At 39.7% G+C, this 19,492-nt stretch overlaps 1 protein-coding gene across 2 annotated transcripts in view; it reads right to left on the bottom strand.

The window, feature by feature from the left end:
* IGF2BP3 (insulin like growth factor 2 mRNA binding protein 3) overlaps positions 1-19,492 on the bottom strand; it is a 118,020-nt gene that overhangs the window by 30,409 nt on the left and 68,119 nt on the right. For both annotated transcript variants that reach the window (XM_069773341.1, XM_069773349.1), the window contains 5 exons: positions 14,433-14,484; positions 14,277-14,340; positions 5,428-5,712; positions 3,119-3,253; positions 2,422-2,544 (listed from right to left, as the gene is read on the bottom strand). In XM_069773341.1, the coding sequence (XP_069629442.1) occupies positions 2,422-2,544; positions 3,119-3,253; positions 5,428-5,712; positions 14,277-14,340; positions 14,433-14,484 (659 nt within the window). The remainder of the gene's footprint in view (positions 1-2,421; positions 2,545-3,118; positions 3,254-5,427; positions 5,713-14,276; positions 14,341-14,432; positions 14,485-19,492) is intronic.

The following is a 19,492-nucleotide window of genomic DNA, read 5'->3' as shown; positions in this document are numbered from 1 at the left end:
TAGCAAACAGCAGAGTATAACCCAGGTTTATCATTCAACTGTGATGACATCCAAGCGTGTCGAGTTTGCCCTCCAAAGAGCATAGTATCAATTCATAACAGGGCTCAAACACAGTTCTCGGAGAATCTGGAGAAACTCTGTCCTCACAGCAAATACAACAAAAACCACCGCAGTGAGGTTTGGCATCAGACGGTTGAGATGTGCTTAGGTGCAACACAAGATGGAAACCATCATGCTCTGTAGGAACGTGAGCTGCAGAGCAGTGCAGCACCATTCAGCTTCACACTTCACACCAGCCCTACCAACAGAGAGAGGGCTTCAGACATTTTAGACATCCCAGAAACAGAGAGCATAAGAAACTTTCTGCCCTTGAGAACAATAGTGGATTCCTTAAGGAAGGAGGGGAAAAAAGCCCAACCCTCAGTGAAACTGCAGGAGAGCCTCCAAATCCTCGTAACAGGAAAACCAAAAGCTGTGTGCAAATCAACATTTGCTGCAAACACTATAACTCCTCAGGGAAAATGAAAGGGTTACAGCATTAAACTAGTGCTTTTTTAGGTAACAAATGGTGAACTACTATGGTAAAATGGAAGAAAGACTGGGAAGCGATGGCATATCCATATACTGAGAAAAAGTGGTTGAAGGGGTGAAAGAAAAAAAAAAAATGTCAGAGCAGGTTGCAGGAGGGGTGAGGAAGCCCATGGCAGGAAGGAGAGAGGAAGAAGCATGCAAGGCTTGCTTTCTTGCACAGCAGGCAGCGTGGCAACCTGCACATCTCAGTTAAGCAGCGGCAAGCACGAAATGCATCCACAAAGCAATCCTTAAGTTTCCAGTGTGCGAGCACTGAGTTACTGCCTCGGGAAGGAAAGTGATGGAGAACACCCCAAAGAAAAAGAGGAAACACTTTCCCAAACCAGCTGCCTTACTTTAACTTTATGGACAAGCTTACCAAAAAGCCTAAATGAAAAGATCAGGAGAAAGACTAATTAGACAAAGCAGAATCAATGGGCATATATGCTCTCTTATGTACCAATTAAACCAGGCAACTTCATGGGGCTATTTTGGGCATAGCATGACAAATATAATCTTGAGGCCAAGATTTTAATGCAAATAAACCATTAACTTGCTAAATTAAAAAAATACTCTGCGAGTGTTTACAGACAATGTGTTATTTGTGTCATCATCAATAAAGACAAGTTGGTTTCATGGAATGAAGACCATTATCCCATTTACCCTGTACATATTTTTTTCCTTTAAGAAATAGCATTAACAGTCTGTGTACTGTTTGCAAACAAAATGTTTATGCCAACACATTTAAGAGAGCATGCTGGCCTTAAAAACTTATTCTTGAAATACACTTATTTGGGTGTTTTTCTCCAATTGATTCACTTCTTTTCCTCAGACTAACTCCATAAACATTTACATACCTTCAGGAAGGTCTCAGGTTCTTTCACCCAATTTTGAATTTCCTCTTTTTGAGGAAGCTCATTCACTCTTAGCTTCCTTGCCTTCATTTGAGCTATTTTCTTCAGTATACCTTTTTTCTTGTCACCTGCATGTATTCACACCTCTTCATACATCTTCATGTGTCTTCCAAACTTTCTTCCTTTCCTACAGCCTATAAGCCTTATTTTCACCCTTTCTGGCTAAAGCCTAAGTCCAGGATGCCCTCAAATGCTTGAAAGTTCATGCCAAAGTATTCATTACTCAGAACGGGAGGTTCTCCAAAAATATTGCTCCAGGGTAAAACTACTATTAACAGCCAAGCTTCTGCAGAGATGTTGATCTAATCACTGATTTGCAGATTTCCAGTGAAGGTGAAAACTCCTGTTTAATCTCAGCTAAATTTGAACAGGCCTCAGTTACCTTCACAAACTCACAAAGCTATTACTTTGAAGCAGACTAGTCAATGTATCCCATTTTGGCTGCTAGGGGCCAAGAGGCACAGAACTGCTACTAAAAATACTCTTTTCAGAATTCATTTGCTTAATTTCCTTCCCTCTTGTCCAAAAACTTAATGTATACCAGAAACTAAAGCATCACTAGTTTCACTCATTTTCACACACAGCTCAGAACTGATCCAGGCTTAATGACGAGTTTCAAACACTCATCATTACATATGATATAATATGTTAAAAACAACCAACACTTAAAATATAGTTTAACACAGGCTCCACGTAGCCTGTGTTATTTTTAGGCTTTCTCTTGACTGAGTTTACAATGAAGACTCACTGTTTACCTTAAATTTAACTAAGCTTAAGCAACAGTTTAATCCACATTATGGAAAGGCCTCCAAAAGGCTGTTATCCCAGCCTTCGAAACACACATAATTTTTGTAAGAATTCTATACCTGAATGTACCACAATGGCATTGCTGCTATCTGAGACACGTCACCAAAAGATTAGGCCACTGAAAACTTACGGAGATATTGTGATTTTAGTATCTGTGTCCTGTTCAATTTTCTTCAGGTTTCTTCCTTCTTTGCCAATAAGTCGGCCAACAAAGTTGTTATGTGCCAATATCTTCAAGGGAATTTCTTCTGTACTGTAATGGAGGTTACACCCAGTGAGACTTTTGGAGACCAGAGTACAAGTTTTTATGTGTGTTATAGGTAAATTTTATTTTCATAGAAATGTCTACAACTCCCATTCACTTGCACATGTTTATACTAGATGCAGAACGAGTCCAAGTGCAATGTACATTTCAGCACTATCATCTATAGCTTCATTGTAACATACCTGCTAAATAAAACTCAGACTGAAGTAGCAAGAGCTGTTGGGAAGGAAAAAATACACCTTAAAGCTTTTAGTGAGAGCTCAAAACTTGTTATGCTCACTCTGATTAAAAGTTATTAGTTGCTCAAGAAACTTCAGCATTTGCTCCAGTTCACCTCAGAATCACAGCCGGACAATGGCTGAAAACGTAGGTTTGTGCTGGGGCTAATTAAGCAACTGGACTGTCCTGAAAAGAAAAAAGTCTTAGTTCCTTTACCTACTTAAATATGGATGATGGCAACAAAGATTCACTTGTTAACAGGTTTTAAAGACTATATCTTTAAACTGAGTGAAAAAGAATTCAGAATTTTTAATGCTTCCACAATGAAATGCCTTTTACTCACAATTTAGTATCTTGAGCTTCCTTTTGCATGATCTCCATAATAATTTTACAAGCTGTTGAGCAGCCTTCAGGAGTTGAGTGGATGGTAATTGGTTTCTCAGCAGCACCTGCATTCTCTTTACGATGAATATCAATTCTTGAAAGAAAGAAAAACACTAACTATAACTACGTACTGTATGGTAAGCCTTGGATATTTCCAACTCTCCTAAAACTAATTTATTTTGAGATAACACTGACTACATTTAAGTGGTTTAATTTTGGAAAGTATACAACCACTTAAACATTTCCTAAACACTATGTTTCATGTGTTATAAAGAGCCTCTCCTATCCTGATTTTACCAGCTAAACCTCATCTTTGTGGACGCTGGGATCTCCTTTCCTCCTTAAATTCTGATCAAGATATTCAGGAGAGTTGCTAGATAGACAGTCTGTGGTAAACCACTAAAGAAAACATTTTATCAGGTTTTTCCAATACTCTGTCACCAGCCCTGTTGCTCCACCAATGACTGTGCAGCTACAGTACAGTCAGGCTTTGTCCCATCTTGTCTTTTTTAATGACCCCAGCAGCAGAGTTTCCTAGCACTTCTCTGCTAGCAAGTAGCATAGTAGTACTTGCATTCATCCTCAAGTTTACTTTCCTATGCTTTTTAAACCTAAAATCTGTCCTGACATTACCTTTCCTCTAGCTCCACTCTCTACCACACTAAAAATACTAGCCTTAGTCTACACCATAGTTTATGTAGCTATAGGAATTTAAAATTATGACCTGCATCAAGACAATGCCTTGGATATTATTTGTCCTCTACCAATAACTGCAGGTCACATACTCTTTCCACCTCTGCTTTTTGCTTCCTCCCCTCTTCCCCAAATCATAGCTGTTTCCAAACTTAAACAACTACACTGCTTTTCAATAAGCCCCTTTATTTTTCCAGTTCTTTCCGATATTGAAAATTCATTTTGTTTCACGATGCAGTATTTTCTAAGAAGCCCATGGCAATCCTTGGTGCAACTGGAAGTAGATGACATTTCTTTTTTTTAATCCCCAAACCAATGAAAACATCATTCTTGAAGTCATGTATGTGTCAAGTTAGCAACCTGTGATTATTTCTGCTCTATCCAGCCTTCTTTTAAGAGATAAAAGCTTTCCTTATGCCAATCTTCCAGGATTTTTATAGTCTGAGAATTAGACGGTTTAGGTATCACCTGAAAAATTGGTTACCCATAAGCAAACTACAACCAAGTCTTGTCAGGACACCACAAATCTCTTAAACCTGTGTTGTTAAACACAGCAAATAGTCTCCTGGGTTACGACATGCTAATGAGAGGTTGGAAGGAGCATCATGATAATCCCGGGTTGGGGGGAGGAAAGGGAGCCTGTTTGTTGGGGTGGGGGGGTGTAATCGGAGAGGACTCCCTTATCCTCATTAACTACTCTCAAAACTGAAGCCACCCACCCTCATACCCCTCACATACAGCTCATTTCCAGATCCTGCCTGCTGTAACAACAGAACTGGGGGCTCATACCAGTGTGCTGCTGAAGGCAGCGTCTTTCACTCACCACTCTTAGGGGTATCCTGGAAGAATTGTTTGAATACGATCCCCACCTCCCTCTGCATCTACACTGAGCTCTTCCTTGTGAGTAGGGATTTAACACACACTGAAAACAATCTCCTCCAGCGTCTCTAGACCCTAGTGCTCTAAGCTTCTTAGTTCACTTAGCAGCTTGCTTTTTGCCTCCCGTGCATTTCCTTAATCTGTGTTTTGGTATGGTCTGCAACTCGACAGCAACAAATGTATTCACCAGAAATAATGGGGGGGAGGTGTAAGGAGTAGTGAGGGGAGATAGGAAGGACATCCCCCCCCCCCCCCCAACTGAAAACATTTATAAATCCTAAGAATGCCCCAAATTAAACTAGAGATAGAATAAACACTTAAAGAATTGGATAGGTCACCACACTGACTGTATGTCCCACAGGCTGACATATTACAGCTCTTTCAGTTTCACTTTTTGTGCCAGAACCTTATTAGTACATCTGTAAGCAAACTCTCCAACATCAAGTACCATCCTACTAGCACTGACTAATTTCATTTTTTTTAAAAAGGGAGAAACAAGCCAGCTAGTATTCAAACACGTGTCAAGGACAGAATCCAGTCCTTAAATAAATCTTGCAAAAGATTTCCTATTCACTGTTATGTTTGTTTGCTCTCTGACCACATAGGTTAGTTGTGAAGTTTTATAAGTTTCCCTTTACATGGGAGATGAGGACACAATAATAAAGCTTACAATTACAGTTTTGTAAAATAACTTACTTGGACTGTGTCTGCTTTGTAATGTTTCTGATTGTCGCTCCTTCTTTCCCAATAATGGCTCCTACAAACTGCGTGGGAACCAGCATCCGTAGAGGAACATCCGACTGTGGTTTCTGCCTTGTGGTTGCACTGGGTGACCCTTGCCTTGGAGGACCTCTCTGTCCAAATCCACGTCTTCCCTGGGGATGTTGTTGCGGAGGTTGTTGGGCTGCCATTTCATCAGGGATGTATGCAACTTTCAAGGAATAGTTTTCAAGCTGAAACCCGTTCAGTTTTTCTATTGCTCTGTTTATTTGCAAAGGGGAAGAAAGAGGAGAAAAAAAACCCAACCACAATCACATGCAGGGTCTTATGAAATGACAAGTCATTCAAATATAGACTTCTGCTCTTTCTAAATTACATGACAAAGCTGAAAACTGGTTCCAAGATGAAAAGTTACATTCAAAACTCTTCAGTCAAGATTTTGATTACACAACTTTTTTTTTTTTTTTTTAAAGTCACCATATTAAGGACTACAAGTTAGGTCTTGCTTGCTCTGGGCTCATGTGCACTTTAAAGATTTTGCTGGTGCAACCCTATCAGCAAAACCTCACAGGAGACAGAGCTTATACACTCAAAAGCATTCTTTTGCCTGATTTAATTTAAATCAGTTTCCCAAATGGAATTAAAGCTGCACCAGAGGGAAAACTTTTTAGCTGCTATCACAGCACCTTCATTAGGGTTTTTGCCAGCACAGCTATTTGGCTGGAGTTTTTTTTGCAATAACTGACATAGCTATGACAGGGAGGAGGAAAAAAAAAAAAGATATGAAAGACAGTTCCTGGTTCATTCTCAGCAGGAAAGAAAGCATTCAAAGCCAGTCAATGACATTTGAAACACCACTTAGCAGACCACGACAGCACCTTGCAACTTACCAACTAGTCATGTTGTAAGCAAGTTTAGAAGTTAACCGGGAAATTAAAGCCAACGCGCCTGTTAAACTCTCCATAGATACAAAGGTGTTAGAAGGCATTTAAACCATGTTTCAAGTTCTCTTGTGCTTTTAGGCAAAGCGGAGCCCTCTATTAAATATCACAGAGGGTTACTGCCCAAATGCACACAATGCACTCGCACCGCAGTCCATCACACTGAATAACTACCCAGGCTCTCAGTCCTCTCTCTGCCCAGCCCCTCATTCTAACTAAGGTGGGGCCAAGTTTGCAAGTCAACCTGACCTGCTGGTCTCCTCCTCTTCTCAGAGGGAGCACAACTCTAAACTTAAAAATGACAGATTTCTGGGAGGTAGAAGATCTTCCACTCACAGAGTAGAGTCAATATGATTAAAGATCTGGGAAACAGTAGGAATAACTAAACTACATGCAACACACTGATAATCTAGTGGTATAAAATTAACACATTCACCCAAGACAGACATTTCAAGTTTTGCTACAGAATGCATACTGTTATGAGCGATATATTGATATCGCTGAAACATGCATTTATATGGGGTAGTTCTTGGACCAAAGATTACTGATGGATTTTTGTTTAAAGACAAAATTTAAATTAAGAACAGTAGTGGGAGGAAGGAGGTTTCCATGTCACATTAAAGAGCCCACCAACATTTTAGTTAAAAAGCTCCAAAACCCATATGTTCTGGAGCAAGTCCTCTGAAATTCAGAAACTTAACCCGGTCGCTCCATTCATGCATATTTGCAAGTGGTTACTGCCAGTTTACCAAACACTACCCTCAGCAACACTTTTAATCCACCTCTACTGCAGAGATGAAGGGTGATGCTAGCCAATCACCTAAATTTTCAAGGGCAGCCAGTGAAAAGTACTATTCATCTCCTGGATGTCCCACTTAGCAGTCTGGGTCTCAAGCAGCTGTTGAAGCCAAGCAGCAGCTTTGCAAATAAGAAGTGGTATATGGGTACTGAGGATAACATGCCCCCCATCTCCCAGAGGTTGAACTAGCTTCCTCAAAATACTCCAGTTGGACAGTAAAAAGCTTATGAGAAAACAAGTAATTTGTGTCCTTGGAGCAGTGTTTAATAAGGGCTGGTAATAAGTAAGGCCGAAGGCAATGCCAATGAACAACAAGGAAAGTAAAATATTGAATAACTGATTGCTGCTCATTAAACACTTCTGTTCACCAAATGAGACACACAGGTCCACTGGGAACAGGGCAGGAGTGTAATTGTTCCCATAACAGAAGAATCTCTTACAGCATATGGCAAAAAAGAGCTGGATTAAAATTTGCTGAGGCTATTTCAAAGCCGACATTTCTTAACTTGTACTCCATGGACTTTGAAGAGCCTTTTATTACACAGAAAGCCACGTTTACAAAACAGTAAGGGCAATGAGCAGCCAGACTAGCGAAACTTGTGTTCCTATAGATTTATCTCTCAAGTTTTAGTTTCTGCATAGATTTCCAATGCCTGAAAGGCATTTCTCTGAAGTCTCTCTCCATGGAGATCCTATCTGGGAAAGGGGACTGGAGCCTTTCCTTTTTATGCAACCTGAACATACTAAATTCTTTTTGGTTGTAAATACCCGAGACCTCTATTTCTGGGTCAAGTTTTACTGAAAGCAGCCAAAAAGCTGAATTGCTGCTAGGGAGGGAAATGGCACCACCAGACAGTGCAGTTGCACAAGCCCTGTTTCTTTTGGAATCAAACCTCAAGATGTTGGAGAGATGAGCACCAACAATTTCGCGAACATGCTGGTAGGCTCCGGATTGACATCCAGCCCAACTCATTCCCTTCCACGCATTCATTTGACAAGTTCAGACATTGCTTCTTTCACAAAATGCTTCAATCTCTTCTGGCTTTAAAACGTCTTAGACCAGAATCCCAGCACTAATACAAAATCTTACATTAAGTCAGTGCACGAGCCTTCTCACTCTTCCTTAGAAGTGGTAGGGAAGGAAAAAACTAGGCTTTTTGTTTGCAACCAAGCTACATACCTATTATGCTTGCACAACAAACATTATACAGCTACAAATGGCATACATATATGCGCCATACTTTTACTGGAGGAAGGTTGGAATTTTTCTACTTAAGAACAATTTATAAATAGCTAAATTTCTCTAGTATACTAGAGATACAACAGTAGTATCACTTGTTTAAATTAGTCTAGACATTTATAAAGAAAACTTTAAAATAACTAATTCACCCTCTGAGTCAGAGAGTTCTCCGTGTTTTATAGGCTAACTTGTTTTACATAGTTTGACTTGTTCAAGTGATGAGAAGTCGGAAGAAGTCAGTACTTAAACACTGCTCTCCCAAGCCTTTTGTGGAACTGACATTTCCTCGGTAGGTGGTCCCACATTCTGCACTGATTTGGGCATACACAGGGGAATGCCAAGATAAATAATTTTCAGTGATGCACCCAATACACAGTTCTGGTGCATTTCTTACAGAAAAAATCTTTCTTACAAGCCCACAGCTTTTGAAAGGTCACTTTCGGCTGTTGAGCCTGGCCTTCACATTCCAGCATTTGACAGTTTTCAGTAGTTTTTGAAATACTGTCATACACCTTTATTTAACTGTTCTGAACTAATTTTTATCAATTTCATGGCACAAAACATAGGGCTGGAATAGGGCAAGGTGATGGCTCAGCAGTCCGTCAGCACCATTAATAAGCCTAAAATTTTAGAGGCATTTAGGCACTGCTGGGGGGTGGGGGTGATGGGATGGGAGGAAAAACAAACCAAGAAGAGAGATGAGTGATTAACAACTATCTTCTAGATGGATGTAAAATTCCTGTAAAACAGCATCTAGGGCAGTAGTTGCTGTCAGGAGAGCCATCCCCGCTCCCTGGGAAAGCCTGAGCCTCAGAGGAAAGCAAGTGACTGGTTCTTGCCAGCAGTAGTGGCACCTGTTTCAGTCAAGGCTATCATCATTGTTGCAGTCCACCAAATACATGGTAACTCCAGCTCCTTTTGTAAAGCACATACTCACATTGACTGACCACCTCAGAGACTCAAGTCCAAACCACCACCACACCACCTCTGCCTTTCTGCAAAGACTTCTGCCTTCCCAAACAGGGCTGGGGATCTCCTTCCAGAACCACAGGATAATAGAGGCTGTGCAGGTTACCTCTGTCAGAGGGCACTACTGGTACCTACAGAAACAACCCACAAACTATCTTTTACATGGGGGCTATTGTCACTTAATGAGGACAAAGATGGAGGAAAAATTCAGTGAGCTTCCTCACTAAGAGGTGTCCTCCTCCTCCAAATATTCTTTAAAAATTAATATTTAGTGGCAATGGAAAATGTTTCTGTTTCATATACCAGCAAGAGCTGGTACACAGGAATCTCATAGTGTAGTTCAGAATTTTTTTATAAAAACAAATTCATTAAGAGACTGCAGCAGCTACTGCCTAAGCTCTGCTAAGAGGTATAGCAGCCTGGTCTATGTTCACGTGATATGTGCTCAGAAGTAAAAGGATCCCCTACATAAAAATGAAACCTTTAAACAAATATTTGTTTATTTTGTAAATTAGTCACCTGAGTTTTTCCCATCAAAATGAGATCTCTCCACTGTCCTCTCATGAGCTCCCTATGAGAGGATGTTTGCCCAGTCTTCTCCCTTCTGATGCTAGTAGAGGTTAAACATTCCAGATAAATGAATACAGTAAAACCAGCAAGTCTTATGCTGGAAATCATTCACCCATTGATAACGCGATGACACTAAGCACTAGATGGAGAACATATTTCACTCCCACATGCAGCTTGTATGTACACCACCTTTCTTTTTTCCTCCCTGAACAGATACATTTGCATACTGAGAAGACAGATATACATGGTAATTTTTCTTTGGCATAATGATGTTTTTTTGCATTAAATAAAAATATAGTTTTCATTAGTATTTCTGATAATAAAAACAAAGCAAAAAAATGAATCTAAGCTTATAAGCATACACCACTGAATTTTCAGTATTATCGTTCCTATGGCAACACTAGCCCTGACCCATGATGGCACGTAAAAGTATTAGTTATGTGAACTCTTATTCATTCATCAGGTAATCATGTTGTGTGCAGACACACACAGCATTGTGCTTCATTGAAAGAATAAGAAAAATTGTTTCTTTCTGCAAGTATTCTAATTAAAAGGTGACCACTAGCGTCTTAACACTCAAAATTATATACCTACTTATATCTGCAAAGACACAGATCCTGAGGTCTTCACATTGCAGCCCGCATTTAAAATACACCATCAGTTATGAGACGCAACCAACACACCTACCTCATTCCTGAGCTAAAAAAAATTAAGATAAAAGAATAAACACTTAGCCCCATACTAAAACAATATACAGCCACTCCCTATATGAGGCCAACTTTGCACAAAATTTCCCTTCCAAAATCCTCAGTAGAGCTAAATCCTGTAGCATGCACTAGACGCCTACACACTGGAACATTTTGGGGAGGGAAAGAGGAGGTGGTGTAAATTTTGAAGATAAACAGCTGTAATTTAGGTGGCAGCATATCACAAGGACACAGTCAACATGTCCTACTAGTTGCAGTCAGGGATTGATATTGGGATAAGAGGGGTTGCCCTTTGGCAAGCAGGTCCCAAGATGCCTCAGTACCTGCATGCAGCTGGTTGGGTTGTTCAAACTGAACTGTGGGGTCCAGGCTTCTTCACTTGCCCTCTGAACTCCTCTCTTCCAAATACTCCATGACCCACCACGATGTTCAGCAATTGCATTGCTACAGCAGCATGCGCATGCTTTATAAGGCCCTCTCCAGTTTCTGGGAAGGACGGTGGCAGGGGCAGTTTCCAAGTTGGAACAACTCCCTCCTCCTCCCAAGTGCTCGCAGGAGAGGAGAGGAGAGGAGGGATGGGGTCACAGAGATGCCCTGGCAGTCCCAGCCTTCTCCTCCCTACTCACAGTCCCAGAGAGCAAAGGGTGGTTTTCCCCTCCACAAACCTGTCAGGCTTCCCACAAGCACTTGATCTACCACACTGGCTCCCCTACTCTGGCCACATAAAGACAAGGAGCAACATCCTGCTTTTTCTACCAAGACAGCCTCATGCCTGTCCAACTAGGAAAGAGAGCCATCACTATGACAGGTCAAAGCCAAAGACCTCCATTCCAACTAGAAGTCAATAACTGTGCACCTCTCAGATTTTAGGTGCTGTATGCTCTGCCCTAGACTTGTTTCTCAAAAGGACTGCAGCATTCTTCACCAATTTCAGTTTCCAAGTTAATTTTTAGATGCAGCCCTGTATTGAATATACTGCAACTGCAGAACCAGCCTAGAGAAAAGAACCCTCTGCCACAACAATTAGACTTGCAAGACAGAAGGCTCAGTTTCCCAGCTGGGTGGAACCAAAAGCTCTGTTCAAAAGTAACATCCCCCAAGCAATGCACACCACACTTGTTTAGAACTGCCTATCAAAAATATCTCCAGATTGTGTTACAGCACCTTCACTGCACAGCATTGCCGGTACGCACACCAACAGGCACAGCAATGCCATACAGTCTATCTAGCAGGGAAGCAGCCAACTTTGCATGTTTTGTCAGTCACCACTACTAACTGTGAGGTTAGTATGTGTGTTGCAAAAAGTACAGAAAAAGCACAATTAGAACTGGGGACCCACTCTATGCGGCAGCACAGAAAACTCCATGTCACAGTGTTTGCTCCAAAACTCATGGCTAAGAGCATCACTTATCCTAAACAGCTAAATCTCAAAATACATTTCTTGAGAATCAGCAACTGATTCTCAATGACTCTAAACAGTTTTTGATAAAGTCAGTTCTTGTTACTCCTTTGTACTGCATAGGCTGACCAACACTGCCTTTTATCAGCTATCAGCACTCATATACCACTCCCCCTCCACAGCCATTGCTGTCCACCACAGCCAGTTCCAAGAAGCAAAGCTAGGTCATGTCTGGGAAAACCGTTCAGCTGAAACACCACCACAGTCACTGTGGAAAAGTCACACACGCATAGGTGCTGTAGTGATTCTTCACTACAATTCCTCACAGTTTTTTGGAAAACCTCTATTTGGCCCCTTCCTCTCTTCAGGGTTTCTAAATGGTTGCAAGGTTGCATCCTGAACGCAGTCAACCTGAACTAAGGTTTTCTGTACAGAAAATGGATTCATCCCCTTAGAAAACCCTGTGTCCATATCAAAGCATTCACAAAAACAAATCAAGGCTCCTCCACTTGCCCTACCTGTTCAAGGCAACCAAACTCTATGTCATCATTCAACCTGTATTGCTTCAGGTCCTCCTCCAACATTGATGCTGGATGCTAATTCACCTGCTTCAAACTCAAGATGTTTTCAGTTATTGTCATGTGATTTCTCATGCAAAACAGTATTTTATCTCGGACGCTTCTTCACAGTCTTGGCTTATCTCAGCATTTCCTCAGGATTGACCTTAAAATTTAACAAGTACAGTTTGAGGGAGGAGAAACTGTATGCTGTTGTTTTTAACTTCAGAAGGGAGTGCTCAAGTCCAGGAACCCACATCACAGATGACAGCTCAAAAATATGCATCGTGCTTCTTTCCATGGTATTTTAGGTACTTCCTTCTTACATTTTCAAAGAAGGAACTGGCACATGTAGCATTAATTTTGAACATTGCACCATAGGTTTCTTCAGAACTAGAAATTCAACATTTTTCTTAACTACTGTGCAACAGAATTAAAAACAACAGATGAACCTGAAGAAGAACTTGTTGAACAATTCAGGTTTTGAGAAAAGTTAAATAGTCAATTCAAGGAAAACATTGCACCCTTCATCTCCACTGTACAAAGGGAACACCACTGACACAAGTTTCCCATCACAGTTGTTTAGAATACACTAACGAGTAACCTAACACTTTGAAAGATTAAATACATGTGTTGCATTCAAGTTACACAGAAGTCATAATTACTTAATTATATGTACAAATATTATTTCATTTGTAATTTTGAATTAATGCATACCATAAGCATACTCTGCATCTTAACTGCTGATTTTAGTTAGCCACAAGGTGGCAGAAATTTCAAAGTTAAAATAAAAAGATCATTGTAGGCTATTGCATGTGTTTGGTTTTGTTTAACCTGCTATAGCTAGAAAAAGGGCAAAAATATGTTTATGTCACCAGATTAAAAAAATCAGGGAACACACAAGTCTTTCTTCTACCCGTGGTGGAAAAGCAAGATTAAACCTATAGCATAATATATAATATGGATGTTTAAAGGAAGAAGATATACAACCATTGATTAAGTAAAGCATTATATTTTTAAATTTTAATATCTAGATTAAAAGTTATCAATTACTGAAGACATAAGCAAGCATAAAATATGTGGCTTAAAGTTAAAAAAGCCAAAATAAATTATTTTATGTATTCAAATTACCACCTTTTGTGTGTTTGGAAGCAGTATTCATTTTTCTAATTAAAAAAAATAATAATTTCTTAAGGGAAAGTCATAGCAAAATAACAGAAACAAATTGAAGAGCGCAACTGCTAACCAGAAGACAGGCACAGAACAACCAACACTGTAGGAGGGCATCACAAAGCTTTTTTAAAACATGGCTAAAAATCACTAGGCAGTAACTCCAATCCTGTAATTGGCAAATCACTTTCTGCCCTCCCCAGTCAAAAAATTTTACCCCAAATTTCAATTTTAAAAATTATTAGTTTATTTTTTATTAAAGTGCAGGAAAAGTTGATAACAAAAAATAGGAAATTAAGGTAAAGCACACAAGACTTGGTGAGGGGAAGACCAAGAGACTTTCTTAAAAGTTAATGCTTACATGAAAATTTTATTGATAAATTAAATCAGAAGTGAGGTTACATATAAAATCGCAACAACATGAATTCCAAAATGCAAGTTAGATGACATTAACAAGTAAATAAGATACTTACTGTCTAGCCTGGTCCTTATTGCCATATGTTACATTTACAACTGCAGTCTCCGTGTCAGTGTTCACTAGAGAGTAAAACACAATGAAAAGATGTTAAGTAAAGTGTGTACTCCCTTCCCACTACAAATTTCAAAGTCATTTGAGAGTAAAGCCATACCTTGCTCACAGTTCTCCACTGTTCCATATTGAGCTAACAAACTATCCAGCACCTATCAAGAGGGAAAAGAAATGACAGATTTCAATTTCAAAACAGATTAACAAAAAAGCCTGTAAAACACTAAAATTTGTAATAATTTTATCAGAATTATTATTATCAGCATTCAAGACATCCACTCCAATAAGAAAGGAATGTTAACTATTTTCGGAAGAACAAGCACACATTGCATGTTTTCTTTCTCACATCAGAAAAATCTCTGTTTAAAACCTCGTGAATGTGAAAATACAGAACATAATTCTGAGAAGTCACACTACACTAAGTCCCAAACTTTGAAAATAAATCTAAGTCACCTGTTCTCAGAGTAGGCTAAAGCAGAGGCAAGAAGAATTCAAGAGCAGCAAGTCTGGAATAAAACCTTTCCATGTATCCCAAGAAAATATATATAACTTTGCTACCGTTTGGGGTTTTTTTTTCCTCCCAACACACTTAGGTCATACATAAAAATGCTATTCTCTTATTTAGTAGGGGCTTGCCTACATAGACAAGTTAACCAGAATAACCAGCACATCAAGAGCTGTTCTGCAATTACTTTGACAGTTTTCTGAAAGACCCATTCCAGAGGAATGACTTGCAACACTATCTTCACAATTATTTGAAAGTCATAATTAATTTGTCATTTGGTAGAAAGCTAGGGAGGAATAGGTAAAAAAACATATGACAAGGGACAAACGAAATCCAAATAAAGTAGTTTTACCTGGCATAAATTTGTTTTATTCTAGTCAAATAGAGGATGAAGAAGGGGCAAGAATCAATGACACTTTTAGGAAAATCAAGGTGTCAGAATATTCTAGTAAAACACACACAGTTGTATCACTTCTAAAATTCATATGGTACATACTTTATTTTCTTCCTGGTAAGAAATAATGTTCCAGAAGACAGTGACTGTGGCAGTAACTAGCGCAGAAGTACATAATTGTAGTTTATTGCATCCTAATGTTTTGACTCAAGAATTAAAATTATGCTCAAAAAGTTCAGCATTTACACCAAGAAGTGAAAAAGTAAATTTGCAATCACTTCTGTGACTGAAGTACCATTCTTCTCTTCAGTTAGTCTCTTAGGGCAAAATGTCAGTATGAAAGGGAGGAAACCCTTTTGGGAAAGGAAGGAAACAAGGAAGCAAGGACAGAAGGAAAGCAGTAGGCATAAAAACGCATCTGTGCAGCTTCTCATTGCAGTACCCTTTACGCTTCCACTTGCTACAAACAGCAACAGAGTGTGCACAAAACCCCAGTCCCTAAAAATGTAAAATTCAGACTCTACATCTTCATGAGATTAAGAATTCAAAATTATATTTTATTAATGTACCACATACTTTTACTACAATCTAAAAGACATTAAGATAAATCGCAGTTTATCTGCCCAAACCTAATGACAACTTAAATCAGTATAATTTCCAATTTTTACCACCTACTAAAATTGAAATTGCACACAGACATTTCAAAGGTAATATTTCAAACCATGTATTTAAAAGGCAATGCGCTGCTCACCAAGTTTGAGCAGTGCATTGCTACTACTAACTGCAGAATTTCCCCATCCTTCTTGTACAGGATCTAGTAAATTTTCTTGGCAACTCTTTTGTTTTCATAGACAATTTGTTAATTGTCCTCTCCTCCTACAAGTAGAGATTAGCCTAGTCTGAGAGTTTGCCTTTTCCACCCCCTAAAAAATATTTTTTCTGCCACTCCTCAGATCTGACAGATCTGACTACCTAAGGAAAAGTTTGCTCTGAAATTCACTAAATATACTGAAGCAGAGATGCTCCAGGGGATTAAAATAAATTAAAAGTCTCTGGAAGATCCTTTTAAGACAATTAAAATGTTGGCACAGGTGAGTGGGAGAGTTGTAAGGTCTTGCAGGTTTGTGGCCATGTTTCCACACAAGCCAGGAGAGTCACCACAAGTGAAAGCCTTCTTCCATAGACAGCTTAAGTGGTAATTGTGCCTCCACTGAAATTAGCAGGTGAACAGAATCACAGGTGGAGTCAGAGTTTTAAAATAAGAAAAGCAAAGCCAGAGTTTTAAAACAAGAAAAGCAAAGCAAGTCCCTGGCTTAGAGATCCATTCTGAGATGTTTACTTGAAATAGGATACTGAAGAGTTCATTAGTCTGATAAAGCAATTTCTTTGTCCCTACAGTATGTCAACACCCACACACAGCAGACCACACTACGATGTGAGCTAACATCTTTACTTAAGATAAATTTTTATTACATTTAAACTGTGCGGACCACCAGCTCATGCCCACTCTGCCCCAAAGCTGCATTACTTCAAAATCACAGAATTTCATTTTCATCCTTAATCATACAGGAAAAGAGCAAAGCTGGAATACCAGAGGTACCACAAGATGTTGCTGGATAATAATTAATATTTTGTAAGCTATTGCCATATTAAATTTATATTCTTGGCTAAGCATACCTTTACATTAAGACCCACATATTAAAGTTGCCAGCTTCACCAAGAAAAGAAATGCTTTAAACCTGAATCCACACAACTTTTTAAAGATGCTACATTCTCTCTAAAAACTACTACTTTCAGCATGTTTCTAATCAGCCATCAAAAACCTCTTAACACACTAGCCTTGCATCTGCTCCAAGAAGCTCAAGAACCAAAAGGCTCCTTTGCTGTTAATGCTGAGGAATAGCCCAGGATGGCACATTCAGCATCCCACCTCTCTTCACCAGGAATTCTCCACTTACGCTGCTCCTTAATCCTCTTCAGAGCCATTTCAGAGATGGTGTCCATCTGGGCTTTAATCCAAGTGATTTGAATTCCCATGTTCTTAAAAGATTTGCTTTACCAAACAGATTTATGAGAAGTTTCCTCGAAGGATGGGAGCTTTCTTTAACCAAAATGAAAAACAATCCTCTTGGGTCAAAGACACTTGCTCTCTGCAGCACTGTCCTCAGTAGACACTTGCATTTTCATCACCATCACTCTCATGAAGCAAGGTTTCATGTGAGATCAACACCGCAGAGGTAGCCTTTTACCAGATTGTATTTAAAAAGCACTAGTAAAAAAGTTTCAGCAGCAGTTGGGGTATATGCATGTGTGTGCGAGGAGCAAGCTTCATGGGTAAGAACACTTTTAAGTGAACCAGCTGATCCAGTTGGGAGAAGTCATTGTGACTGTATTCAAAGCCAGATCCTCTGTTGTAACTTGCTTTCAAAACACAGAACTCAACTCCTGCATGTTTCTTGCTTCACATGTATTTACTGCAACAGCCAGTTTCTATTCATATCCTTAATTTGTTCATATTTCTCTTTGCACTGTCTTTTCCCTCTCCCCAAATTTTTTTTCTCTCTAGCCCAAAGCCTCTAGTTCTGCTGCAAAACAAACATGTTTTGTTTAAGCTGCTCTTCCGTAACACTCTTCGTGTACAGCCTTGTTGGGCAATCAGAACAAAATTCAAAGCCAAGTTGGTGGTGCAGCAGCAATTCTGATGAGCAGCTGAAAAGAAAAGTTTATTTGTACAAATATTTAATCTAAGCTAGAAAAAAAGTCTTTCCTTTTCTTGAGCTCTCCTTCTAGCAGTTGTCTAAATTGGGTCTCCTGCTCTTGTTATAGCACAGATGTCTCTCTCACAAAAAGCTGCAGTCTTATACTGTGGACTTTCATTCATCAGGCTCTAAAAGCGAATTCTGACTTCATTATAAACAGCATTACCCTACACCAAGCCCCACAAATCAAGGCTGCTTTACAAGGAAAAAAGAAACAAGGAAACATTACTCTTCAGTAGAGCAGAGAGCTTGAAGCACACATTAAAATATCCTGGCTCTTATGCAGATTTCACAGGTTTATAAGTAACACCTTTGAACAAACCAGAGCAGTTGTTTTCTGCACTTTCAAAACAGACTACTTCATACACCTCTTCTTACAGTGCTGTAGGATTTCTGCCCTACACCATAAGCAAATTAGTCTCAAGACATCTGGTCCAAAAGCACAGTTTTCCTTACTGTTTCTCTCTCACACACACGCACACTTATCAATGGGAACTTTGAGTAGTGCTGTAGAACCTGCAGTTATTTTCTCCACTCACATAGAGTAATCCATTAGAACTCCATGACTCCTGGCATGTTGATTGGGAGTTAAAATTAGACAACACCACTGAAATCACAAATAGCGGAAGCAGAAAGAGAGACAGGAGAATTAGGGTCATTCAGTAAAGGACCACGTGAAAATTTTTGGCTGCAAAGACTTTCAGTGTTCTGGGTGATTTAACAAAAAGAAGGGAAAAAAAAAAGAGTCAGGCAACAATATGAGGAAAGAGAAGTTGTTAGTGGAAGCATCTTTCTGATTCAAAAGAGGTGGGGTGAAAGAAAACAAAAGAGCCAGGTAAGGAAAGGAGGGGGTGGGGGTGCAGAGCAATGCTGATATCACTCCAAGATAGCAAGCCTGGCTGAACCACTAATGCCATCTGCACACTTCAAGTGCTCTGTCAGTATATTTAGGTCCACAAAAAAAAAGGTAATTTAAAATTAATTATATTAATGCAGCACAGTGCGAGCAGAGCTGGCATATTTTTTACTTTATTGAAACAAGACCTCAGCAGAACCACCATCACTCTCCCAGCCCCATCAGCCGCTGACAACAGACAACGTTAAAAAGGTTTTTCAAAGCGCCTTCAGTTAGGCATAGTCTTTTTGTTGGTAAAAGCCACATCCCCAACAGAGGCCTAGCATGGCTTTACGGAGGAAATTAAATATGAAGAAGCCTCTAATAAATCCCTGAAGAAACAGCCATTTTTTAAAGGTGTAATTGGATAATGTTGCATCACCTGCATGGAGGCCATGGCAGACCAGTGAGCTTGACACCAGGTCTCCTGGCACACCTCCCAGCCCACCAGCCAGAGCGCAAGAACAGCAGCTTCACCCGTTTTCACCAAAAGAAGGTCAGAGCATGTAGGTCCCTTGTAAAGGCAGCATGGACATGGAGTACTCAAACCAGAACACGGTCTGCCGGGACAAAATTATTTCTCCAAAACCTTATGAAGGCATTTGAATAG

Source organism: Haliaeetus albicilla, chromosome 2 (assembly GCF_947461875.1).
Source record: "Haliaeetus albicilla chromosome 2, bHalAlb1.1, whole genome shotgun sequence".
Classification (NCBI taxonomy): Eukaryota; Metazoa; Chordata; class Aves; order Accipitriformes; family Accipitridae; genus Haliaeetus; species Haliaeetus albicilla.
The sequence above is the reverse complement of the archived record's forward strand: the minus strand, read 5'-3'. Positions and strand labels throughout refer to the sequence as shown.